Source organism: Rhinoraja longicauda, chromosome 1, assembly GCF_053455715.1.
Source record: "Rhinoraja longicauda isolate Sanriku21f chromosome 1, sRhiLon1.1, whole genome shotgun sequence".
NCBI lineage: Eukaryota > Metazoa > Chordata > Chondrichthyes > Rajiformes > Arhynchobatidae > Rhinoraja > Rhinoraja longicauda.
This window is the reverse complement of record NC_135953.1, coordinates 2,596,026-2,623,165: the sequence shown is the minus strand read 5'-3', so window position 1 is coordinate 2,623,165 and position 27,140 is coordinate 2,596,026. Positions and strand designations below refer to the sequence as shown.

The window sequence follows — 27,140 nt, the reverse complement described above, 5'->3', positions numbered from 1 at the left end:
TGTCTGCAAGAGAGATCTGAAGGTGCTCGACATGGATGTGGAGTCCTGGGAGAACCTTGCAGCTGACCGCACAAGGTGGAGAGGTACCCGGAACCAACATCTCAAAACGGGGGAAGAGAAACTGATGAACTCAGCGGCAGACAAGCGAGCACGCAGAGAGGAGCGCAGCAGCTTAACAGACCAGAGACCACACACAAACGTGACCTTTGCCACAGAGACTGTCACTCCCACATTAGTCTCTTCAGCCACAAGCGAACACTGCTCTAGCCGAGGTGTGGAGCAAGCAGCCAACTAGGATGCATCACCCATGGTCAGCCATGACCCAGGGGGGCTAAGAGGTAGACCCCCTCCTGATCCAGGCAGCATTTGGGTGCCCCTCCTCTGCCCATCCACATCCTTCCTGTAATGGGGTGACTGGGATATTGGGGTTTGTGCATCTGACCCCTCAGCTCAGCTGTTCCCCCTCTTTTACAGATGACCCTGTTTTATACAAGAAGAGGATTTCCAGGCAGGAGATGTGGGATCGCTCCAAGCGGTGAGTTCCCTCAGCTACTGAGCTGCCATCAACCTTGTTAGAGACCCTCAGACCAGCTCTATTTGGACGGCTTAATCTTGCTCTAAATGTTCTTCCCTTTACCCTGTAAATCATGTCTTTCCACTGAGTGGACAGCACGCAACAAAAGATGTTTCCTCACGACTAACTTGTAGCAGTGAGAACTGTTCTCTACCCCACCCCCAGTAGGGCAGGAGTAGGGGGTCAGTCAGCACGTGGGTGATGGAGCTGACCTCCTGCCTTTGGTGGGAAGGAAGGAAGGAAGGCAAGCACAATGCTAGCATTTGGAGTATCGTGAGCAATTCTGGGCCCCATATTTGAGGATGTGCTGTCTCTGGAGAGGGTCCAGAGGAGGTTTACGAGAATGATCCTAGAAAGGAGTGGGTTAACTAACGTATGATGAGCGTTTGTCGGCATTGGGCCTGTACTCTGTGTTTAGAAGGATGAGGGGGGATCTCGTTGAAACGTACTGAATAGTGAGCGTCTTGGATAGAGTGGCTGTGGAGAGGATGTTTCCACTGGCCCAGGACCTTTAGGAAGATGAGGAATTATAGTCAGAAGGTGGTGAATCTGTGGAATTCTTTTGCCAAACTGCAGATGCTGGTTTAAATATAGACACAAAAAGCTGCAGTAACTCAGCGGGACGGGCAGCATCTGTGGAAAGGAGGAATAGGTGACGTTTCAGGTGGATCTCAATAGACAATAGGTGCAGGAGGAGGCCATTCAGCCCTTCGAGCCAGCACCGCCATTCAATGCGATCATGGCTGATCACACTCAATCAGTACCCCGTTCCTGCCTTCTCCCCATACCCCCTGACTCCGCTATCCTTAAGAGCTCTATCCAGCTCTCTCTTGAAAGCATCCAACGAACTGGCCTCCATTGCCTTCTGAGGCAGAGAATTCCACACCTTCACAACTCTCTGACTGAAAAAGTTCTTCCTCATCTCCGTTCTAAATGGCCTACCCCTTATTCTTAAACTGTGGCCCCTTGTTCTGGACTCCCCCAACATTGGGAACATGTTTCCTGCCTCTAACGTGTCCAATCCCCTAATTATCTTATATGTTTCAATAAGATCCCCCTCATCCTTCTAAATTCCAGTGTATACAAGCCTAATTGCTCCAGCCTTTCAACATCTCGACCAGAAACATCACCCATTCCGTCTCTCCAGAGATGCTGAATGTCCCGCGAAGTTACTCCAGCATTTTAGTGTCTATCTTAGATTGTTGATTAGTAGGGGTGTCAGGGGCTACGAGGAGAAGGCAGAATGCCCCAATCTGGCATAACCACGCTTTCCCCCCATCATTTACAGACACAGCGTTCAGAGGGTGGAGCTGTAAAGGGATAGTTACAATAAAAGATCTTTACATAAATAGACACTTTGCATCATTTGATCAGCTACAATCCAAGTTCTCATTGCCCAAAACTCAATTATTCAGGTACTTACAGCTGAGAAATTATGTTCGACAAAACAATTTGCTTTTTGAGTCCCTGCCCGAAGACGACTCATTGTCCAAAGTTTTGCTGGGTCCCCCGGAAGCAAAGAAGCTAATCTATAAGAAAATAACTGCAGATGCTGGTACAAATCGATTTATTCACAAAATGCTGGAGTAACTCAGCAGGTCAGGCAGCGTCTCTCCTGAGATGCTGCCTGACCTGCTGAGTTACTCCAGCATTTTGTGAATAAAAAGAACCTAATCTCATCTTTTGTAGGTATCTTTTCAAACAAACTAGATAAATCTATTTTTTAAATGAAACAAACCTGGGAAGAAGACCTTAACATTGAAATTGATGACGATGTCTGGAAGGTATTACTGAAAAGTATAAAATCCTGTTCTATTAATTCTAGGCTACAACTGATTCAATTCAAGGTTATACACAGATTACACTACTCTAAGGTTAAGCTGCACAAGATCTCTCCTGGTCCCTCACCTTTGTGTAATAGATGCAAGACCGCTGAGGGTCCACTCGCTCACCACTTTTGGACTTGTCCAAAACTTCACAACTTTTGGTGTCTTTTATTTCAATGGTACTCTACTGTTTTAAACGTCACTTTAACTCCGGACCCTGAAACTGCTCTATTCGGGTATTCCACAACGCTTGAGAAGCTAGACCATAATGCTCGCACAATCTTGGTTTATGGTATGGTAATTGCCAGCAGATGTATTTTGAAACTATGGAAATCAGACTCTGCTCCTCAGTTTGAGACTTGGTTAAGAGAATTAATGGGCATATTACACGTAGAGAGGTTGAGATATGAATTGTCTGGCAACCCTCAAAAGTTCTTCAACATATGGAACCCAGTGCTGCAGCATATTAAGGACAAGTAAAACTATCCCCTCAATGCCACAAGGTTTTGTACCTTCAGTGAATCCAGCAGTGAAAATAATGAAATATCTGACTTGTGAAAATCACCTTGACTCATGTTTTTGTGCGTTTGTCTTTGTTGTCACATTGTAGTTATGGTTTTTTTAAAATATATTTGTATTTATTTATTTGTTTGTTTTTGTTTGTTTTGATGATTATGTGGGGAAGGGGAGGGATGGGGTTTACTGTTGTTGTTATATGCACTGTAATTAATTAAATTAAAAATGACAAAAAATAAACATTCAAAAAAGAAGGCAGAATGGGGTTAGAAAGGTGAGCTAAATCAGCCAAGATGGAATGGCGCAGTAGACGCGATGGGCCGAATGGCCTGATTCTGCTGCTGGATTGTCTGAACTGTGGTGTGTTCACAGGCTGTACGAGCAGCTTCCTGAGGTGACCAGGCAGAAGGAGGAGGCCAAGCGCAGGTCTGAGTCCAGGAGCAACAGGCTGCGAGCCCAGCTCTACAAACAGGTGGGTCCAAACACAGGGACAAAACACCCACAGCCCCAGTCAGACCCAGACCCAGACCTGACCAGACTGCCCCAGCCCTACACCAGGCCAGACCCAGACCCAGACCTGACCCAGACCTGACCCAGCCCTACACCAGACCTGACCCAGACCTGACCCAGCATAGCCCCAGCCCTACACCAGGCCAGACCCAGACCTGACCCAGCATTAAATGCCCCAGCCCTACACCAGGCCAGACCCAGACCTGACCCAGCCCTACACCAGACCTGACCCAGCACAGCCCCAGCCCTACACCAGGCCAAGGCCAGACCCTGACCCAGACCACCCCAGCCCTTCACCGGGTCAGACCTACACCGACGCAGACCCAGACCCAGACCTGACCCAGCATAGCCCCAGCCCTACACCTGGCCAGACCCAGACCTGACCCAGCACAGCCCCAGCCCTACACCTGGCCAGACCCAGACCTGACCCAGACCTGACCCAGCCCTACACCAGGCCAGACCCAGACCCAGACCTGACCCAGCCCTACACCAGGCCAGACCCGACCCAGACCTGACCCAGCACAGCTCCAGCCCTACACCAGGCCCGACCCAGACCTGACCCAGCACAGCCCCAGCCCTACACCAGGCCCGACCCAGACCTGACCCAGCACAGCCCCAGCCCTACACCAGGCCTGACCCAGCCCTACACCAGGCCAGACCCAGACCTGACCCAGCACAGCCCCAGTCCTACACCAGGCCAGACCCAGACCTGACCCAGCACAGCCCCAGCCCTACACCAGGCCAGACCCAACCCAGACCTGACCCAGCCCTACACCAGGCCAGACCTGACCCAGCACAGCCCCAGCCCTACACCAGGCCAGGCCAGACCTGACCCAGACCCAGACCTGACCCAGCACAGCCCCAGCCCTACACCAGGCCAGACCCGGACCTGGCCAGGCCAGATCTGACCCAGCACAGCCCCAGCCCTACACCAGGCCAGGCCAGACATGACCCAGACCCAGACCTGACCCAGCACAGCCCCAGCCCTACACCAGGCCAGACCCGGACCTGGCCAGGCCAGACCTGACCCAGCACAGCCCCAGCCCTACACCTGGCCAGACCAGACCTGACCCAGCACAGCCCCAGCCCTACACCAGGCCAGCCCCAGCCCTACACCTGGCCAGGCCAGACCTGACCCAGCACAGCCCCAGCCCTTCACCGGGTCAGACCCAGGCAGCCCTAGACCGGGTCAGACCCAGACCTACACCAGGCCAGACCCAGGGGTCAGCCCCAATGTCCAGCAGCAGACCCGATCATCCTCTACCACCCCACACCAATACCCAGGGTGATGCTTGTCAGAGTCACACAGCACGGAAACAGGCCCTTCGGCCCAGCTCTTCCATCCTGACCAAGCTGCCCTCTCTGTGTTAATCCCATTTGGCCATATCCCTCAACCTTTCGCATCCATGTACCTGTCCAAATGTCCCTTGAACATTATAGTACCTGCCTCAACTGCCTCGCACACCTGAGGTGTATCTGTGTCGATTGTCAGAGAGGACATGATACCAATCAGCATTGAGGTCTGTAACTCAATCATAGAGCACAGAAACCGGCCCACTTGCCCATGCCACCCCAGCTGGCCATGGACTCTAGTCCCACCTGCCCGCGTTTCACCCATCTATCTCTAAACCTGACCTGTCCTGTCCACGTACCTGTACAAGTCTCAACTACCTCCTCCAGTAGCTCATTCCCTGCGCCACCAGTGCCCCTCAGGTTCCTATTACATCTGTCCCAACCCCTCACCCTAAACCCGTGTCACCTCCCACCCCTCACCCTAAACCCGTGTCACCTCCCACCCCTCACCCTAAACCCATGTCACCTCCCACCCCTCACCCTAAACCCATGTCACCTCCCACCCCTCACCCTAAACCCGTGTCACCTCCCACCCCTCACCCTAAACCCATGTCACCTCCCACCCCTCACCCTAAACCCGTGTCACCTCCCACCCCTCACCCTAAACCCGTGTCACCTCCCACCCCTCACCCTAAACCCGTGTCACCTCCCACCCCTCACCCTAAACCCGTGTCACCTCGGCCGCCTGCCTCAGTGTGTAACCTCTCTCCCCTCTCTGCAGAAAATCACCAACCGTGTTCTGGGGAGGAAGGTGTCCTGGCAGTGAGTACCGCAGATACGCACCTCGCGCGTCTCACTCCTCTGTGCCGCCAGCTTTAATGTAAATAAAGTATTTAAATAAATGTCTGTCGTCGTTCCTCTCTCCAGCAGCAGGGTCAACACAGCATCCAGTATTGCATTGAACAGCAGCATGCTGGAATAACTAACTCAGCATGTCAGGCAGCAGCTGTGGTGGCTGAAACTAGGCACTGCAGATGCTGGTACAAAATGCAGCCTGTCAACTCCCACCTCAGACCTGCAGTTCCACCAGCACTCCCGACTCCAGCACCTGCAGTTCCACCAGCACTCCCGACTCCAGCACCTGCAGTTCCACCAGCACTCCAGACTCCAGCACCTGCAGTTCCACCAGCACTCCAGCACCTGCAGTTCCACCAGCACTCCCGACTCCAGCACCTGCAGTTCCACCAGCACTCCAGACTCCAGCTCCTGCAGTTCCACCAGCACTCCAGCACCTGCAGTTCCACCAGCACTCCAGCACCTGCAGTTCCACCAGCACTCCAGACTCCAGCACCTGCAGTTCCACCAGCACTCCAGTTCCACCAGCACTCCAGCACCTGCAGTTCCACCAGCACTCCAGACTCCAGCTCCTGCAGTTCCTCCAGCTCCTGCAGTTCCTCCAGCTCCTGCAGTTCCACCAGCACTCCAGACTCCAGCACCTGCAGTTCCACCAGCACTCCAGACTCCAGCTCCTGCAGTTCCTCCAGCTCCTGCAGTTCCACCAGCACCTGCAGTTCCACCAGCACTCCAGACTCCAGCACCTGCAGTTCCTCCAGCACCTGCAGTTCCACCAGCACTCCAGCACCTGCAGTTCCACCAGCACTCCAGACTCCAGCACCTGCAGTTCCACCAGCACTCCAGCACCTGTAGTTCCACCAGCACTCCAGACTCCAGCTCCTGCAGTTCCTCCAGCTCCTGCAGTTCCTCCAGCTCCTGCAGTTCCACCAGCACTCCAGCTCCTGCAGTTCCACCAGCACTCCAGACTCCAGCACCTGCAGTTCCACCAGCACTCCAGACTCCAGCTCCTGCAGTTCCACCAGCACTCCAGACTCCAGCTCCTGCAGTTCCACCAGCACTCCAGACTCCAGCACCTGCAGTTCCTTGTGCTTCCATTACATTGCAGTCGTTCTGGCACTGCCCCAACCCCCCAACTCTTTGGGCTGCCTCCTGCACTTGTGCAGAACTCAATGATTTCATTTATTTTACCACTAACTTTGGCCCTGTCCTGACATTAGCTGGGACTATTTCTGATCCCCTCCCTTTCCCAATCTCTCAGTATAAGGGGTCCTGACCCAAACCTCTGCCTGTCCTTCTCTTCTTGAGCTGACGTGCTGAGTTCTTCCTGCATGGTGTGTTTGCTCAATATCAAACATCCCAGAAGATTGGGTAGCAACAAACACTGGCAGTCGTACAGCACGAAATCAGGCCCTTCAGCCCAACTGTTCATGCCAGCTGCAATGCACCATCCACACTCGACCCATATCCATCTCAATGTTTTCTATCCACATACCTCTCCTAGTCTTTTAAATGTTGTGATAGTACCTGCCTCAAGCACCTCTGGCAGCTCATTCCATACACCCACAAGTGTTTAATTGTCATATGTGCCGAAAATGGAACAATTACAATTCTCTCAACAGCACAAGAGACCATTGATAATACATAATGTTTCTTTTACCTGGAGAAGTTCCAACCTGTTATACAGTATTTGATCGTGACCTCTTATGCTGTTTGCAAAATGTTACCACAGTACTGTAGAGCATCTTTGAAAACGCCCCTCTATCCATCACTGGACATGACCAGTTTCCAGGCTGTATAGGATGTCTTAGATAAGAAGAAAGGCATTGATGTGCCTGCAGTACTGGACATGCAGCATGAAGTAGCAGCAGCATGCCAGAGTTGTACAGCACAGGTCCAGGCCCACGTTGCCCATGCGACCAAGACGCCCCATCTACGCTAGTCCCACCTGCCTGCGTTTTGGCCCATATCCCTCAAAACCTGTCCTATCCATGTACCTGTTGAAATGTCCTAAATGCTCACCTGCCAAACCCTTCCGAATTTGGCAGAAAATCTCGACCTCATTGGGACTTCAATGGCCAATTTGTCAATTTGGCCGCTAGAGGTCTCTAGGGGTTCCGTGAGAAATACCCCCGCCCTGGAAGTCTCCCCGCAAATGTGGCACCTAGGCTGGGCAAGGCAGCCAATCTCGACCTCATCGGAACCTCCATCGCCGATCGGTGGGTTGCATTTGCAACCTGCAGCCGGGGCTGTGGAACTCCAGCCCAGCTAGAGCCAGCACATCTATCCCCATGGCCGACTTCCTTGGCCGGCTGGATAAACCAGCAAAGCTCTGGAACCAAGAGTGCCAGAAAATCAGTGGTGGAACTGTAATGAGTAAATATGACATTTAAGTGCAAGAATATATAACTAAATTAATTAATTAAGACGGGGTTAAAATATAAAACAGCAGAAAAGCCAATTACCACCTTTTGGGGCTGATTATCAATTAATGTGTGAATTTACTTCAACAAGTACTTCCATATGCTTAGTCGAGTCACATATATCAACTCTTTCTTCATAACTTAGTCATACATTTTATGACCATTGTTCTTTTATTCAATACCAAGAGAATTGGGATGTGTAAGGAAAAAGCAAAGTAGAAAAAACAAAACAATTTTTTCTTTGTGTTGCAAAACGTGTTCAATACCCTTTCTATAAATAGCAGAATATACTCATGATAGGCCTGACATTGTACATGTAGTCCAAGAACTACAGACTGGTGGAAATAATAGTCGTTGTTCACACATGAATGTAGCGCAACGCGTAGGCGCATTTGGCCTGCATTCTTTTTTTGCTGAAAAGTTGCATTACGCGCCGTATGAATTTTGATATAAAATTCTGAATTTTGGACATCAAAATTATGAATTTGTAAAATCAAATGTTGGAAGGTCTGTAAATATTATAGTACCTTCTTAAATAATGGTGCAACATTAGTCACTCTCCAGTCTTCTGGAACTTCACCTACAGTTAAAGATGAAGGGGGTGGGACAGGCAGCATCTCTGGAGAGAAGGAATGGGTGACGTTTCGGGTTGAGACCCTTCTTCGGACTCGACCCGAAACGTCACCCATTCCTTCTCTCCAGCGATGCTGCCTGTCCCGCTGAGTTACTCCAGTATTTTGTCTGTCTTTCTTTTAAACCAGCATCTGCAGTTCCTTCCTGCACATGAAGAGGATGGGTCTGTACACACAGTGGGATGTGCTGCTTCAAGTGGACAACTGATAAATGATGCCAGGAAGGATTTAAAACACGCACTTCTGCAGAACATAATTTTAATTGCATAAATGAATCGCCAATTGTTACAACAATTGATGTAAAAACACAAAGACAACAATATAACCCAAAAGAACAGTTTCCATAATCAATCAAGTCAAGTCAATACAGTGTAAAGATAATTTGTACAATGTTCTAATTGTCTGGTTAAGCTGGAGGAGGAAGAGAAGGATGGGGGAGGGAACACTTGGACCCAAAATATACTCTGTTGGAAGTGGCTGCCTTCACTTGTTCTGTTTGCCCACGAGTTCTCCCCGCCGCTGGCTCACGAATTTCTGAAAAACACCAGACGGCTTTGTCACTCCAGCATGTGTGGAACATGGAACAGTACAGCACAGACCCTTCAGCTCACAACCAACATGATGCCAAGACCATTTGTAATCTGCCTGCATATAATCCATATCCAGTTCCTTCCTACGCATTTCATCTGCTCCACTGCAAAACCTTCTCAAGGTATGCCCACTATCAAGCAGTCCTCCTCTCTCTAATGGGAGCTCCACAACCTCTTGCTGCCTCCTCTGTGATCATCGGTGCTAGCTTTGGTTTGTCCTTTTGCAAACCTTTATTTAATTGTTCTATGCACCTTTTAATCTCTCGTTTCCTTCTCCCCTGCCTCAGTCTGAGGCAGGGCCTTGACCCAAAACATCACATTTCTTTTCCTTTGCCCCTATCTATCCCTTTTCCTTCTCTGCAGAGATGCCGTCTGACCCACTGTTACTCCGGCATTTTGTGTCTATCTTCCCTCTATTCCCTGCAGTTCCATGTGCTTATCAGAAAGCTTAAACACCGCTATCGTGCCTGCCTCCAGCACCACCCTGCCAATGCATTCCAGACCCCCCAATAACCTCTGGGTAACAAAAACCTGGCCCGCACATCTCCATTCTTTCCCTTTCTCACCTTATGCCCACTAGTGTCGGACATTTCCACCTGAAGAAAAAGGTTCTGACTGTCTACCCTTCCAATGACCCTCATAAATTGGAGATAGTTCCATCAGGTCTCCCCTCAACCTCTGACGTTCCAGAGAAAACAATCCAAGTCTGTCCAACCTCTCCCAGTAGCTGAAACCCTGTAACCCAGGGACCATTCCGATCACCAGGAGACACACAAGAGACTGCAGATACTGCAAAACAGGAAGGCAGCCAGTCAGGCAGCATCTGTGGAAGGCATTCCCTCCACTTGATTAAGTGTGGGGCAAGTTCTTTTTACACAGGGTGGTGGGGGTCTGGAATGCATTACCAGGGGTGGTGGTGGAGGCAGAAATATGAGAGAGATTGAGAGCCTCGTGTCCTGATGTCGAGACAACAACCTTTCTCTCAATGTCAGCAAGAGATAGGAGATAGTGATAATGTCAGGAGATAGTGATCGACTTCAGCAAGTGGTGCACATGCCCCAGTTTGCATTGACGGTGCTGAAGTAGAGATGGTCGAAATCTTCAAATTCCCAGGAGTCAATATTACCAACTTTTCCTTGTCCACCCACATTGATGCAACGACCAAGCAAGCACACCACGCCTCTGCTTCCTTACAAGGCTTAGGAACTTTGGCATGTCCCCAACAACTCTCACCAACTTCTATAGATGCACCACAGAAAGCATTTTATCAGGATGCATCACAGCTTGGTTTGGGAACAGCTCCACCCAAGACCGCAAGACATTGCAGAGAATTGTGGATGCAGCCTGGACCATCACACAAACCAACCTCCCTTCCATTGACTCCATCTACACCTCACGCTGCCTCGGCAAGGCCTGCAGCACCATCAAGGACCAGTCTCACCCTGGCCACTCCAGGTATAGAAGTGTGAAAACACACACCTCCAGATTTAGGGACAGTTTCTTCCCGGCTGTTATCAGGCAACTGAATCATCCTTCCACAACCAGAGAGCAGTGCTGAACTACTATCTACCTCATTGGTGATCCTTGCACTATCTTTGATCAGACTGTACTGGCTTTCCATTGCACTAAACGTTATTTCCTTATCATCTATCTATACACTGTGGACGGCTCGATTGTAATCATGTATTGTCTTTCCACTGACTGGTTAGCACACAACAAAAGCCTTTCACTGTACCCCAGTACACGTGACTATAAACTGAACTAAGTAGTAAATGCTGAGGAAACCCACTTATCCCCACGCCAGTCATTCCCAACCCAACAGGCATTGGTGAACAGTGCAAGAGCAGCCTTACCTCCATGTTCTTATAGTGTAGCACAGTGCCGCAGTGGGTCACCTTGGCCGTGTCTTCATTGGTGTAGAACAGGGAACAGATCTGACAGAAGTAGCCTGTCTTGGGGACAATGAACTCCACACCTGCGGACAGACAAGGAGGAGATGAACCTTGCCCAGGGGCTGACAGCACACTCACCCCGAGCTCCAACCTAGCACCGAGTACCCACCCTTGCTTCCCCATCCCACTCACCACCTCCCCTGGAGACCACATTGAACAGGCAGAGCGGAGTCAGCATGAGAATGGCAGTGGTGGGGGGGTATGGGACTCCATGGAAACTGGCTCTTTGGTCTTATTTGTCCAAACCAGCAAAGATGCCTCATCTGAGCTAGCCCCATTTGCCCATATCCCTCAAAACATATGTCCTCTACATCTTCATTGGGTATACCCCAACCGCAAACCCTGGATGACTAGAGAGGTACAGTCTCTTTTGAAAGTGCGCAACTTTGCCTTCAGGTCTGGAGACAGAGCCCAACACAGCGCAGCAAGGGCTGAGCTGAGGAGGGGCATCAAAGCAGCCAAGGAGGACTACAAGAGGAAAATAGAGGACCATCTGACCCATGCAACCCACAGCAGGTGTGGCAGGGTTTACAGCAGATAACCAACTACAAGGCCAAAACATCTGTGACTCCCAGCGTGGGCACCTCACTGGCAGAGGAACTAAATCATTTCTTTGCCCGTTTTGAGACTGCAATGCCACACAGTCATATAAGAAAATAACTGCAGATGCTGGTACAAATCGATTTATTCACAAAATGCTGGAGTAACTCAGCAGGTCAGCTGGCATATCGGGAGAGAAGGAATGGGTGACGTTTCGGGTCGAGACCTTTCTTCAGACTGAAGTCTGAAGAAGGGTCTCGACCTGAAACGTCACCCATTCCTTCTCTCCCGAGATGCCGCCTGACCTGCTGAGTTACTCCAGCATTTTGTGAATAAATGCCACACAGTCATCCTGCCCCCACCGTCTACCACACCCCACACGCTCACTTTACAGGAACACCAAGTGAGACGTGTACTAAAGACGGTAAATCCAAATAAAGCAGTAAGACCTGATGGAGTACTGAGTACAGCTCTCAGGGGTCCTCACAAAGATCTTTAACATCTCCCTGACACAAGCCACCGTCCCATCCTGCTTAAAATCGGCTACTATTATCCCTGTCCCCAAAAAACCTGCTGTCAGTAGTCTAAATGACTACAGACCAATAGCCCTTACATCAGTTGTTATGAAATGCTTTGAGAAACTTGTGGCACAACACATCAACGCCATCCTTCCTCCCAGCTTTGACCCTCATCAGTTTGCCTATGGAGCAAATAGATTTACAGAAGACGCCATCAATACAGCCCTCTACACTGCACTGAGCCACCTAGAGAGCCCGGGGACCTATGTAAGACTGCTCTTCATAGACTACAGCTCAGCATTCAATACGATCATCCCGGGCATACTAGTGGACAAGCTGTATAATAACCTAGGTTTTCCCCCATCCATCTGCGTCTGGATAAGAGACTTCCTCACAAACCGCCCACAATCTGTCAAGATCGGCCCCCACAGCTCCTCCACCATTACGCTCAGCATTGGCTCCCCGCAGGGCTGTGTGCTGAGCCCCCCTCCTCTATGCTCTGTATACACACGACTGCACTCATATTCACCCCTCCAATTCAATCATCAAATTTGCAGACACAACTGTGGTCGGTTTGATCACTGGAGGGGATGAGTCTGCATACAGAGACGAGGTCTGTTGTCTGTCCGGATGGTGCGAGGCAAATAATCTAGCACTAAACACAAGCAAGACAAAAGAAATAGTGCTGGACTTCAGGAAACAAAGAGCGGCTTCCACCCCACTTCATATAAATGGGGAGGAAGTGGAGAGGGTCTCCACTTTCAAGTTCCTAGGGACCACCATCTCCCAGGACCTCACCTGGACTGCAAATACTACAGCGGTAGTTAAAAACTCACAGCAGAGACTGCACTTTTTAAGACTGCTCCGGAAAAACAAACTGAAGGAGAATCTGCTGGTGACCTTCTACCGCTCCACCATTGAGAGTGTACTGGCATACTGCACCATTGTGTGGTATGCTGGCTGCTCAGCTGCAGACCAGAAGGCCCTCCAGAAGGTTATTAAGACAGCACAGAAAATTATCGGCTGTTCACTACCTTCTCTGGAGGACATCTCCAGCTCGCGTTGTCTAAACAGGGCCAGAAATATAATTAAGGACAGCGCACACCCAGGATATGAACTGTTTGCTCTCCTGCCCACTGGGAGGCACTACAGGAGCCTAAGGGTCAGAACAAACCCACTTAAAAACAGTTTCTTTCCCTGGGCCATAAGAACTGTGAATGGAAATACTTGACTTGATGTGACTCTCACTTTCTTTGCACTTTTTAAAAATATATACAGCATCTTAGGTGCAAAACTCATTTATTATTTATTAGTTTTTATTGGTTTTTATTGATAATGGTACTTATTGTGTTGGTTATATGTTTGTGCGATTGTCTTTGGAAGTTTTGCACTGTCGCACTGTTTCAGATGTAGCACTTCTAATTTTGTTGCACTGTTCGTACAATGACAATAAAGGCATATTATTATTATTATTATTATTCCCCTACTCTGGGCAAGAGATTCTGTGCTTTTAGATGATCTATTCCTCTGACGATTTTGTACACCTCTAGAAGATCATTCCTCATCCACCTGCGCTCCAAGGAATAAAGTCCTAGCCTGCCCAACTTCCCCCTGTAGCTCAAGCTCTCAAGTCCTGGCAACATCCTTGTAAATCTCCAGCTTAGCAACATCCTTCCTATAATATGGGCACAATACTCCAAATATGGCCTCACCAACATATGCAACATAACGTCCTAACTTAAGAGCCAGAGTTACATAACCTGGAAACAGGCCCCTCACCTCAACCTGCACACACCGACCGACATGCCCCATCTACACTAGTCTTGTAGAACATCTACAGCATTGTCACACTCAGATAGTCCATTTCTGGAATGAGCTGCCAGAGGAAACTATACAAGTGGATACAGTTACATATTTTAAAAGACATTTGGGCAGGTACAAGGACAGTCAGGGGAAGAGGATAACTAGCGAGAGTATAGAGCCCCTCTGAAACCAAAGCAGACATCCATGTGGAGCAGCAGCAAATGGGTAGGATCCTCAATGAGTACGTCTCCTGTGTTTACACCGTGGAGAAAGACATGAGGACTGGGGAACCGGTGTACTGAAGGCAGTCACACAGTCGAGGAAGAGCTCACAAAGCATCCGGACTTTCAAAAACCTTTGACAAGGTCCCACACAAGAGATTAGCGTGCAAAATTAGAGCACATGGTATTGGGTATAGGGTATTGACATGGATAGAGAACTGGTTGGCAGACAGGAAGCAAAGAGTAGGAATTAACGGGTCCTTTTCAGAATGGCAGGCAGTGACTAGTGGGGTGCCGCAAGGCTCGCTGCTGGGACCCCAGTTATTTACAATATACTAACGATTTAGACAAAGGAATTAAATGTGACATTTCCAAGTTTGCAGTGTGAGCTGCGAGGAGATGCTATGATGCTGATAGGTTGGGTGAGGGGGAAGATGCAGTATAGTGTGTATAAATGTGAGGTTATCCACTTTGATGGCAAGAACAGGAAGGCAGATTATCTGAATGGTAGACATAAAATGCTGGAGTAACTCAGCGGGACAGGCAGCATCTCTACAGAGAAGGAATGGGTGACATTGTGAGTCGAGACCCTTCTTCAGACTGATGTCAAGGGAGGGGGCAGGACAGAGATAGAATGTAGTCAGAGACAGTAAGACTAGACAATAGACAATAGGTGCATGAGGAGGCCATTCGGCCCTTCGAGCCAGCACTACCATTCAATGTGATCATGGCTGAGCATTCTCAATCAGTACCCCGTTCCTGCCTTCTCCCCATACCCCCTGACTCCGCTATCATTAAGAGCTCTATCTAGCTCTCTCTTGAATGCATTCAGAGAATTGGCCTCCACTGCCTTCTGAGGCAGAGAATTCCACAGATTCACAACTCTCTGACTGAAAAAGTTTTTCCTCATCTCAGTTCTAAATGGCCTACCCCTTATTCTTAAACCGTGGCCCCTTGTTCTGGACTCCCCCAACATTGGGAACATGTTTTCTGCCTCTAACGTGTCCAACCCCTTAATAATCTTATACGTTTCGATAAGATCCCCTCTCATCCTTCTAAATTCCAATGTATACAAGCCTAGTCGCACCAGTCTTTCAACATACGACAGTCCCGCCATTCCGGGAATTAACCTAGTAAACCTACGCTGCACGCCCTCAATAGCAAGAATATCCTTCCTCAAATTTGGAGACCAAAACTGCACACAGTACTCCAGGTGTGGTCTCACTAGGGCCCTGTACAACTGCAGAAGGACCTCTTTGCTCCTATACTCAACTCCTCTTGTTATGAAGGCCAACATTCCATTGGCTTTCTTCACTGCCTGCTGTACCTGCATGCTTCCTTTCAGTGACTGATGTACTAGGACACCCAGATCTCATTGTATGTCCCCTTTTCCTAACTTGACACCATTCAGATAATACTCTGCCTTCCTATTCTTACCACCAAAGTGGATAAACTCACACTTATCCACATTAAACTGCATCTGCCATGCATCCGCCCACTCACAGAACCTGTCCAAGTCACCCTGCAACCTCACAGCATCATAGACTAGTGGGAGAACTGGGAAGGGGGAGGGGATGGAGAGAGAAAGCAGGGACAATTTGAAGTTAGAGAAGTCAACTTTCATACCGCTGGGGTGTAAACTGTGTCAGATTAGGAAAAGGAGAGGTGCAACGAGACCTGGGTGTCCTTGTACATCAGTCACTGAAAGTAGGCATACAGGTACAGCAGGCAGTGAAGGAAGCTAAAGGCATGTTGGCCTTCACAGCAAGAGGATTTGAGTATTGGAGCAAGGAGGTCCTACTGCAGTTGTACAGGTGTGACACCACCTGGAGTATTGTGTACAGTTTTGATCTCCTAATTTGAGGAAGGACATTCTTGCTATTGAGGGATTGCAGCATTGGTTCACCAGGTTAATTCCTGGGATGGTGGGACTGACATATGATGAAAGAATGGGTCGACTGGGCTTGTATTCACTGGAATTTAGAAAGATGTGAGTGGATTTTATAGAAACATTTAAAATTCTTAAGGGATTGGACAGGCTAGATGCAGGAAGAATGTTTCCAATGTTGGGGGAGTCTAGAACCAGAGATCATAGTTTAAGAATAAGGTGTAGACCATTTAGGACTGAGATGAGGAAAAACCTTTACACTCAGAGTTGTGAATCTGTGGAATTCTCTGCCACAGAAAGCAGTGGAAGCCAATTCACTGGATGTTTTCAAGAGAGTTAAATATAGCTCTTAGGGTTAACGGAGTCAAGGGATATGGGGATAAAGCAGGAACAGGGAACTGATTGTGGATGATCAGCCATGATCATATTGAATGGCGGTGCTGGCTCGAAGGGCCATATGGCCTACTCCTGTACCTATTTTCTATGTTTCTATGTCATGTGAAGATAGATAAATCTCCCGGGTCTAATCAGATATATCTGAGGACACTGTGGGAAGCTAGAGAGGAAATTGCAGGAGTCATGACTGAGATACATGACCAATTAGGTGAGGTGCCAGAAGACTGGAGGTTAGCTAATATTGTTCCTCCATTTAAGAAGGATTACAAGGAAAAGCCTGGGAACTATAGACCAATGATCTTAATATCTGTGGTAGGCAAATGACTGAAGAGTGTTCTGAGGGATAAGATATACATGCATTTGGGCAGACAGGCCAATTAGGGATAGTTAGCACGGTTTCATACACGGGGGATCATGTCTTGAAGAAGTAATTGAAAAGGTTGATGAGGGTGAAGCTGTGGGCGTATATATGGATTTGACAAGCTCATGGTAGACTGGTCTGGAAGGTTAGATGGCAGGGTATATAACGCTGAGGAGTTCACCCTCACATGAGGCAGATGCAGTCACTGTCTGAACAAGGCCAGACTGTATCGCAGCCTCTGTGGACTCACCGATCGGGCAGTTGGGCTTGTACGGAGGCATCTTCAGCTCAGCGACTGCCGTGCCGGCCAGTTTCATCCTCTTCCCCGCCGGTCCCACCTGTGGCGGAGGCTCCCTCTTCAGCTTGGCATCTGGGAAAAGAAGCATGTGAGGGACGGCACAACAGGACAAGCGGCCGTGAAGGCCAAGGGCACAGAGATGATTTACGAGGATGTAACCAGGTGGTAATCTACCCAAGCGGAATACGTGGTGTTCCTCCAGTTTGTGTGTGGTCGCACTCTGGCAATGGAGGAGGCCCAGGACACAAAGGTCAGTGTGGCATTGGGAATGGGAGATAAAATGGTTAGCGACCAGGAGATCTGGCAGGCCTTGGCGGACTGATCGCAAGTGCTCAGTGAAACGGTCACTGAGACGGTCTACGCTTGGTCTCGCTGATGCGTTTGGGGGGGGGATTCTCCCTCTCTACAATAAGTCTGAAGGGTCACCTCTTCATGTTCCCCACAGATGCTGCCTGACCCACTGAGTTACTCCAGCACTCTGTGAAATGTCACCTATCCATGTTCTACACAGATGCTGCCTGACCCGCTGAGTTACTCCAGCACTCTGTGAAACGTCACCTATCCATGTTCTCCACAGATGCTGCCTGACCCGCTGAGGTACTCCAGCACTGTGTTCTTTTGCGAAATTTCACTGTATCTAGGAAGAGTGGCAATGCAGTGGCAGAACAGTCTGACCAGTGCAGGCCCAAGCGGCCTCTTCCTGCTGCTCTTTACAATGTGTTTGGATACATTCTGGCACATTATTCACTGCCTGCTGGGTGCATTGAGCACCCTCCTCTGTGAGACTGGCCCCAAAACACAGTCACGAGGAGCTGCATACGCTGGAATCCTGAGCAAAACACCGAGTGCTGGAGGAACTCAGCGGGTCAGGCAGCATCCGTGGAGGGAATGGACAGGTTACGTTTCAGGTGGGGACACGTCATGGACTCAGCGAACAAAGGTTCTGCTCCCCCCGTGGTCTGGTCAGAGGTAGGGTGGCACAGCGGCAGAGTTGCTGCCTCATAGCGCCAGAGACCAGGTTCGATCCTGACCACGGGAGCTGTGTGTAGGAAGTTGGTACGTTCTCAGGTTTAATAGGTTTGTTAATTGGCTTAGGTAAGAATAAAGTTGTCCGTAGTGTGCAGGGTAGTGCTAGAGTGCGGGGATGTTGCTGGTCGCTGTGGACTCGGCAGCTGGGCTGCTGGGACTGTTTCTACGCTGCATCTCGGGATGGGGAGGTGGGAACGGAAACGCTGGTTAACGTGGGCCGCCCCCCTCTCCCGGCACATACCGGCTCGCTGTGTGCCGCCACTCCCGGTGGCGTCTCCCCCAGGGGCCGCGGGGACGGGGGCTGGGCTGGCTGCCGGGGGTCCAGCTGTGCTGTGGGAGGGCTCGCCTCCGCCTGTGGACGGCACTGCCTGGCTCCTCGCCACCGCGCGTCCTGCGGCTGAAGCGGCAGCTCCTGGCCTGGGGTCTGCAGCGGAGGCTTTCACTGGTGCTCTGACAGCAGCGGCTCGGTTCAACTTTGTACCGGCAGCTTTGCTCGGTGCGGTGACGGCAGCTTTGCTCGGTGCGGTGAAGGCAGCTTTGCTCGGTGCGGTGACGGCAGCTTTGCTCGGTGCGGTGACGGCAGCTTTGCTCGGTGCGGTGACGGCAGCTTTGCTCGGCTGGGTAGTGGGACCTGGACCCGGCTTTGTGACGGCTTTCCTCGCCTCCGTAGAGGGACCTTTGCCTGGCCCGGTAGCCAGTGCTCTGTCCGACTTTGTGCCCAGCACTGTGGCGGTGGGAGATTTGCCCGACTCTGTAGCAGAGGGAGCTTTGTCCAACTCCGTGCCAGCGGCTTTGTCCAACTTTGTAATGGTGGCTTTGCCAGGCTCTGTGGCTTTGCCAGGCTCTGTGGCTTTGCCAGGCTCTGTGGCTTTGCCAGGCTCTGTGGCTTTGCCAATCTCTGTGGCTTTGCCAGGCTCTGTAACTTTGCCAGGCTCTGTAACTTTGCCAGGCTCTGTGGCTTTGCCAATCTCTGTGGCTTTGCCAGGCTCTGTGGCTTTGCCAGGCTCTGTAACTTTGCCAGGCTCTGTAACTTTGCCAGGCTCTGTGGCTTTGCCAAGCTCTGTGGCTTTGCCAATCTCTGTGGCTTTGCCAGGCTCTGTGGCTTTGCCAGGCTCTGTGGCTTTGCCAGGCTCTGTAACTTTGCCAGGCTCTGTGGCTTTGCCAGGCTCTGTAGCTGTAGCTTTGCTCGGCTCCGTGTCGGCAGGTTTGCCTGGCTCTGCGATGGTGGCAGGTTTGCCCGGATCTGTAGCTGTGGCTTTGCCAGGCTCTGTATCGGCAGGTTTGCCAGGCTCTATATCGGCAGGTTTGCCCGTTTCTGTATCGGCAGGTTTGCCCGGCTCTGTGTCGGCAGGTTTGCCCGGATCTGTAGCTTTGCCAGGCCCTGTATCGGCAGGTTTACCAGGCTCTGTATCGGCAGGTTTGCCCGTTTCTGTACTGGCAGGTTTGCCAGGCTCTGCTGAGGCGGGAGCTGTGCCTACCTCAGTGTCGGGGGCTCTGACCTCTGCCTCCAGGGCCGTCTCCGTCTCCGTCTCCATGGGCTCCACCTCCTCCCCCGCTGCCGTGGGCTCTAGCCGGGCCCCAGCGCCGGCCTGAGGCTCGACTCCAGCCGGCTCTTCCATCGTCTCCGCTGCTGGCTCTGCGTGGCACAGAAAGGTTCAGGAGCTGAGACCCGGGAGCAGTGCGGGGCGGCATTTCCCTGCCTCTCTCCCCTCCCACGGTTCACCCACACTCAGTGGCCACGAGTCACGGGCAGCATCATGCCCACTGATACAGAGCAACAGGCCCTTCAGCCCACAATGACTGTGCTGAACATGAAACATTGCCTGCACATGATCTATATCTCCATGACCCACTCTGATATCTGCCTCCACCACTACCCAGCATTTTCCAGACACCCACCACCCTCCGTGTAAAAAACGTCACACACATCTCCTTTAAACTTTGCCCCTCACTCTAAAGCTATGCCCTCCAGTGTTTGACTGGGAAAAGGTTCTGACCGTCTACCCTATCCATTCTTCCCATGGTTTTATATACCTATCACATCTCCCTTCAACCTCCAGCGTTCCAGAGAAAACAATCCAAATGTGTTCAACCTCTCCCTGTAGCTAACCCCCTCTCACCCAGGCAGCATTTACTCTCTGGTAAACCTCTGCTGCACCCTCTCCAAAGCCTTCACCTCCTTCCTGAAGAAGAGTCTGCACCCCAAACCTCACCCATTCCTTCTCTCCAGAGATGCTGCCTGTCCCGCTGAGTTACTCCAGCATTGTGTGTCTACCTTCCTGTATCTATCTTTAGTTAAAACAATGTTTTAGAGATTAAGTGGAACCAGGTCCCTGCGACCCACCGAGTCCAGGCCGACCATTGATCACCCGTCCGTTCACACATTAGCTCCGTGTTATCCCATTTTTGCATCTTACACACTAGGGGCACTTTACAGAAACCAATTTACCCACAAACCTGCACTTCTTAGGGATGTGGGAGAAAACCGGAGCACCCGGAGAAAACCCACACGGTCACAGGGAGAACGTACAAACTCCACACAGATAGCACCCGAGGTCAGGATGGAATCCCGGTCACAGGTGCTATGAGGCAGCAGCTCTACCACTATGCTGACTGCAGGATTGTTTTCCCTGGAGTTTCGGAGGCTGACGGGAAACCTCAAAGACCACAGAACAGAGCTGTAAGGTGACAGAGGCAGAGTTTAAAGGAGAGATATGGAGCAAGTGTTCTTTAGATAGAGGTGGAAACCATTGCAGGCACCCCTGGGGGTGGTGGAGGCAGATACAATAGTGGCTTTTAGACAGGCACGTGGATATGCAGGGAATGGAGGGATAAGGATCTCGTGCAGGCAGAGGGCAGTTTTAAGTGGCATCATGTTCAGCATGGACATGTGGGCCAAAGGGCCTGCTCCTGTGCTGTACTGTTTTACATGAAATCAGAGGATTAGATTACAGGACTAGGTGGTGACTTGTGCATGTTTTGATGTCACTGTCTCGGGGAGGAGGATGGTGACAACAGGATGGGATGGTGGTGCAGGGCAGGGGGGAAATACAGATAAACCTCACCTGTGTGGTGTACCTGCAAAACGCCAGGGGGGGTGGGGGGGGGGACAGAAACGGACACAGGTTTAGAACAGAACAGCACAGGGATAGATCTGACCTGCCTGAACATGATCATCTATACTTCCATGGGAAGTATCCCACTGCCGGATCTGCCTCCACCACCACCCCTGGCAGTGTGCTCCAGGCCCCCACCACCCTCTGTGTACAAATACTCGCCCCGCACATCTGCATTAATAGAATAGATTAGAATAGTTTTATTGTCATTGCAACAGGTACAACAAAATTAAAAATAGCAATCCTGACAGTGCGTAACACGAAAAGTAAAACATATATGCAATAAATGCAAAACAAATAAATACAAATGTATTAAATACAAAAGTTTTAACAGTGTGACCTAGTGCAGAAAGTAGTGCTCAGTTCTCGTATGGCCCTGGGGTAAAAACTATTCTTGAGTCTGTTTGTTCGGGATTTGATCGACCTGAAACGTCGACCAGAGGGCAGAAGAACAAACAGACGTTGGCCGGGGTCTTTTATTATTTTGCCTGCTCTACTGAGGCAGCGTAGGTTGAACAGGTGCTCCAGGGAGGGCAGTGAGCAGCCGATAATCTTCTGGGCCGTCGTGATGACCCTCTGAAGGGCCTTCCTGTCCTTTTCTGAGCAGCTGGCATACCATGTGGTTATACAGTATGCCAGCACACTCTCGATGGAGCAGCGATAGAAGGACATCATGAGCTTCTCCTGCAGGTTGGTCTTCCTGAGGATCCTCAGGAAGTGGAGTCTCTGCTGTGCCTTCTTCACTGTGGTAATGGTGTTGGTAGACCAGGTAAGATCCTCTGCGATGTGCGTACCCAGGAACCCGAAAGCGGGTACCCTTTCCACACAGACCCCATTGATGTAGAGTGGGTCGTGTTCTGCACTGGTTTTCCTGTAGTCTATTATAAGTTCCTTTGTTTTGGAGGAGTTCAGGACAAGATTGTTCACTGAACACCATGCTGCCAGCCTTTGGATTTCATCCCTGTAGGCTGTCTCATCTCCTCCTGAGATGAGTCCAGCGGTAGAGTTGCTGCCCCACAGCACCAGAGACCCAGGTTCAACCTTGAATACAGGTGCTGTCTGTACTAAGTTTGTATGTTCTTCCTGTGACCGTGTGGATTTTCTCCGGGTGCTCTGATTTCCTAGGCTAGATGCGGGAAGATTGTTCCCGATGTTGGGGAAGTCCAGAACCAGGGGTCACAGCTTAAGGATAAGGGGGAAGTCTTTTAGGACCGAGATGAGAAAACATTTCTTCACACAGAGAGTGGTGAGTCTGTGGAATTCTCTGCCACAGAAGGTAGTTGAGGCCAGTTCATTGGCTATATTTAAGAGGGAGTTAGATGTGGCCCTTGTGGCTAAAGGGATCTGGGGGTATGGAGAGAAGGCAGGTACGGGTTACTGAGCTGGATGATCAGCCATGATCATATTGAATGGCGGTGCAGGCTCGAAGGGCCGAATGGCCTACTCCTGCACCTATTTTCTATGTTTCTATGAGTCCAACCACAGTCGTGTCATCCGCGAACTTGATGATGGTGTTGGTGGGATGGGTGGGGGCGCAGTCGTGAGTGTAGAGGGAGTAAAGGATGGGGCTCAACACACAGCCCTGTGGTGAGCCGGTGCTCAGTGTAATGGTGGAGGAGAGGTGAGGACCTATTTTGATGGTCTGGGGGCAGTTGGTCAGGAAGTCCTTGATCCCTTGGCAGATGGTTTGGGAAAATCCAAGGTCAGAAAGTTTGGTGACCAGTCTGCTCGAGATGACTGTGTTAAAGGCAGAGCTGAAGTCTAGGAAAAGCATCCTCACATAGCTCCCCTGGTGTTCAAGGTGGGTCAGTGCAGTGTGAAGAGCAGTGGCGATGGCATCCCCTGTAGACCTATTTGCTCTGTAGGCAAACTGGTATGGGTCAAAGGTGGGTGGGAGGCAGGCTTTGATGTGCTGCAGGACCAGCCTCTCGAAGCACTTTGTGATGACCGGTGTGAGTGCTACCGGACGGTAGTCGTTAAGGCCGCTGATGACAGACTTTTTCGGCAGTGGGATGATTGTGGCGGACTTCAGGCAGGGAGGGATGGTGGATTTTGAAAGGGACAGGTTGAAGATTTTTGTGAAGACCTCAGATAATTGGTCTGCACATTCCCTCAGCACTCTGCCCGTCACACCATCGGGGCCTGCAGCTTTCCTGGGATTCACTGCTCTGAGCACGCGCTTAACATCATACTCCTGCACAATGAAGATGTGGCTGTCAGGTGCTGGAGAGGGTGTTATGTCTGCCACTGCAGCTTTCACCTCGAAACGAGCAAAGAAACAGTTAAGTTCCTCTGCCAGTGAGGTGTCGCCGTCTGCAGTCGTGCGGTTGCTGGTCTTGTAGTTGGTGATGTGCTGGATGCCTTGCCATACCCGCCGTGGGTCATTGTTGGTGAAGTGGTCCTCAATCTTCCTCTTGTAGGACGCTTTGGCATCCTTGATGCCTCTCTTCAGGTTGGTTCGAGCAGCACTGTATAGAGCTCTATTACTAGACCTGAAGGCGGTGTTACGGTCCTTGAGGAGAGAGACCTGACATCCTTTGTCATCCAGGGCTTCTGATTGGGATACAACCGGATACGTTTGTCGACGGTGACATTGTCAACACAGTTTTGAATGTAGCAGAGTACAGTTGATGTATACTCCTCCAAGTCATGATCCTCAAAAATATCCCAGTTGGTCCTTTCGAAGCAATCCTGCAGCTGCGAGGAAGCTCCTTCAGGCCATGTCTTAACAGTGTTTATGGTGACTGGAGCTTTCCTCCTGAGTGGGGTGTATGCTGGAGTTAAGAATATGGACAGGTGATCTGACTGCCCCAGGTGTGGTAGTGGTGCTGACCTGAAACCCTTCTTAATATTTGAATAAACCTTGTCTAGTGTGTTTTTTCCCCTGGTAGCACATCTTATGTGTTGTTCAAATTTCGGGAGAACTGACTTTAGGTCTGCATGGTTGAAGTCCCCGGCTATGATATGGGCTGCTTCTGGATATGTGCTCTGTTGTGAGTTTATTGCACCGAGCAGGTAGCCTAAAGCTGTTCTAGTGTTAGCATTTGGTGGGATGTAGACTGCTGTTACTATAACCACTGTAAATTCGCGAGGAAGGTAAAAAGGCCTGCATTTAACTGTCAGGAACTCCAGATCAGGAGAACAGTGGCTATCCATGATTTTGATGTTAGTGCACCAGTTGTTGTGCACGTAAATGCATAACCCCCCCCCCCCCCCCCCCCCCCTTGCTCTTACCGGAGTCGATGTTTCTATCCCAGCGAAACGCTGTACGCCCGGCTAGCTCAATGGCTCCGTCTGGGATAAGTGGATGAAGCCGTGCCTCTGTTACTGAGGGAATGCAACAGTCCTCAACGAGTTTGTTTGCTGATATTTGTACATTTAATTCGTCCATTTTGTTGTTGATGGATCCGGCGTTGGTGAGAGACATGCTAGGTAGCGGTGCTTCGTGTGACTGTCTCTTTAGCTTGGCACGTATACCGGACCGGCATCCTCGCTTTTGCTTCCTGTCTCTCCTCCGCCTGCGAGGCCTGTTCGCGCCGACAACTATCCACGGAGAGCCCGGTGTCCTGGCTATCTCCTCCGGTATATTTCGTGGGTGTAGAAATTCGCTCGTAAGGTCCCGATTGCACTGGAATCCTATGATCAGAAGATCCTTGCGGTTGTAAGTAGGATTTGCATGACTAAAATTGACTAACAGACATAACACACATAAAAAGCACCGAAAGGGAGAGCTGTGAGCCGCTGCGTCTGTGCGCGCCGCCATTTTCCCAAACGTTCCCCACTCAGCTAATAGCTATGTCCTCTAGTGTTGGACATTCCCACCCTGGGGGAGGGGAAAGGTTCTGACTGTCTACCCTATCAATGCGAAGAGTTAGGCCATTCAGCCCACCAAGACTACTCTGCCATTCAATCACGGTTGATCTATCTCTCCCTCCTAACCCCGTTCTCCTGCCTTCTCCCCATAACCTCTGACACCTGTACTAATCAAACATCTATCTATCTCTGCCATAAACGTATCCTCTGTGTTGGGGCTCGCTGGTCGGTGTGGACTTGTTGGGCTCAAGGATCTGTTGCCGCGCTGTATCTCTAGACTAAGCTAAACACTGACGCCAGACTCATGAGGCTCTCTCTACTTCAAACAAAAGGAACAACATTCGCCACTCTCCAGTCTCACCTGTGGCCTGAGAAGATACAAACATCCTCGTTAAGGCTCTCGCAATCCCCAGCAGCGGGCCCGGGTTGGAGGGGGGGTTGTGAATACCTGCAGTGGTCCCAGGAGGGGAGGGGTGTAGGGGAGGGTTGTGTATACCTGCAGTGGTCCCAGGAGGGGAGGGGTGTAGGGGGGGGGGGGGGTTGTGAATACCTGCAGTGGTCCTAGGAGGGGAGGGGTGTTGGGGGGGGGGGGGTTGTGTATACCTGCAGTGGTCCCAGGAGGGGAGGGGTGTAGGAGGGGGGGGGGGTGTGTATACCTGCAGTGGTCTCAGGAAGGGAGGGGTTGTGAATACCTGCAGTGGTCCTAGGAGGGGAGGGGTGTGGGGTTGTGTATACCTGTAGTGGTCTCAGGAAGGGAGGGGTGTAGGGGGGGGGTTGTGTATACCTGCAGTGGTCCTAGGAGGGGAGGGGTGTGGGGTTGTGTATACCTGCAGTGGTCTCAGGAAGGGAGGGGTGTAGGGGGGGGGTTGTGTATACCTGCAGTGGTCCCAGGAGGGGAGGGGTGTAGGGGGGGGGGGGGTTGTGTATACCTGCAGTGGTCCCAGGAGGGGGGGGGTTGTGTATACCTGCAGTGGTCTCAGGAAGGGAGGGGTGTAGGGGGGGGTTGTGTATACCTGCAGTGGTCCCAGGAGGGGAGGGGTGTAGGGGGGGGGGGGTTGTGAATACCTGCAGTGGTCCTAGGAGGGGAAGGGTGTTAGGGGGGGGGGGTGGGGGGGTTGTGAATACCTGCAGTGGTCCTAGGAGGAGAGGGGTGTGGGGTTGTGTATACCTGCAGTGGTCTCAGGAAGGGAGGGGTGTAGGGGGGGGGGGGGGGGTTGTGAATACCTGCAGTGGTCCCAGGAGGGGAGGGGTGTTGGGGGGGGGGTTGTGAATACCTGCAGTGGTCTCAGGAGGGGAGGGGTGTAGGGGGGGGGGGGGGTTGTGTATACCTGCAGTGGTCTCAGGAGGGGAGGGGTGTAGGGGGGAGGGTTGTGTATACCTGCAGTGGTCCCAGGAGGGGAGGGGTGTAGGGGGGGGGTTGTGTATACCTGCAGTGGTCCCAGGAGGGGAGGGGTGTAAGGGGGAGGAATACCTGTAGAGGTCCTGGAGAGGGGGGGTGGTCCACCTGCAGCGGTCGTGGGGGCCTGGCCATCCTCTCTGACGTCTGCCGCTCCCACCTCCGTGCTCTGGGCAGTTTGGGTGTTGGGTTGCGACTCATTACCCGGCCTCTGCTCTTCAGCAGAATCTTCCTCTTCACCCACTTCATCCACGGTGACAAACTCATCCAGGTTAAAGGGGAAGATGTCCTTTGCCTGCACAAATGAAAATAAAACACACATTAGTTGATTTGGAACCAAGGGCAGAGAGTCAGAGACACGGAGCACGTAAACAGGCCCTTCGGCCCAACTTCATGCTCCATCTACATTAGTCCTGCCTGCCCAACTATTTTCTGTTCATGTAGCTGTGCAAATGTTTTTTAAATGTCATTTTAAAAAAGGGCTGAGTGACACGACTTTAATTGCAACCATCTAAACTATAACAACATTTTGAGTTTAGTTTATTATAACGTGAACATTAAAAAGCTTTTGTTGTGTGGTAATCAGTCAGCGG

The 27,140-nt window shown here is 50.9% G+C and overlaps 2 protein-coding genes across 2 annotated transcripts in view; one reads left to right on the top strand and one right to left on the bottom strand.

The window, feature by feature from the left end:
• Window positions 1-5,609, top strand: part of LOC144598289 (uncharacterized) — a 74,523-nt gene extending 68,914 nt beyond the window's left edge. The window contains exons 16-18 of the mRNA XM_078408261.1: window positions 475-535; window positions 3,289-3,388; window positions 5,501-5,609. Coding sequence (XP_078264387.1) covers window positions 475-535; window positions 3,289-3,388; window positions 5,501-5,545 — 206 coding nt within the window. The 3' untranslated portion in view covers window positions 5,546-5,609. The remainder of the gene's footprint in view (window positions 1-474; window positions 536-3,288; window positions 3,389-5,500) is intronic.
• Window positions 5,610-8,874: 3,265 nt separating this feature from the next.
• The window catches only part of LOC144598283 (uncharacterized), a 209,539-nt gene continuing 191,273 nt past the window's right edge, over window positions 8,875-27,140 (bottom strand). Inside the window, exons 25-30 of the mRNA XM_078408248.1 lie at window positions 26,623-26,842; window positions 24,573-24,974; window positions 18,464-19,858; window positions 17,146-17,265; window positions 11,070-11,191; window positions 8,875-9,160 (exon numbers count right to left, since the gene is read on the bottom strand). Of these exons, the coding sequence (XP_078264374.1) occupies window positions 9,110-9,160; window positions 11,070-11,191; window positions 17,146-17,265; window positions 18,464-19,858; window positions 24,573-24,974; window positions 26,623-26,842 (2,310 nt within the window). The 3' untranslated portion in view covers window positions 8,875-9,109. The remainder of the gene's footprint in view (window positions 9,161-11,069; window positions 11,192-17,145; window positions 17,266-18,463; window positions 19,859-24,572; window positions 24,975-26,622; window positions 26,843-27,140) is intronic.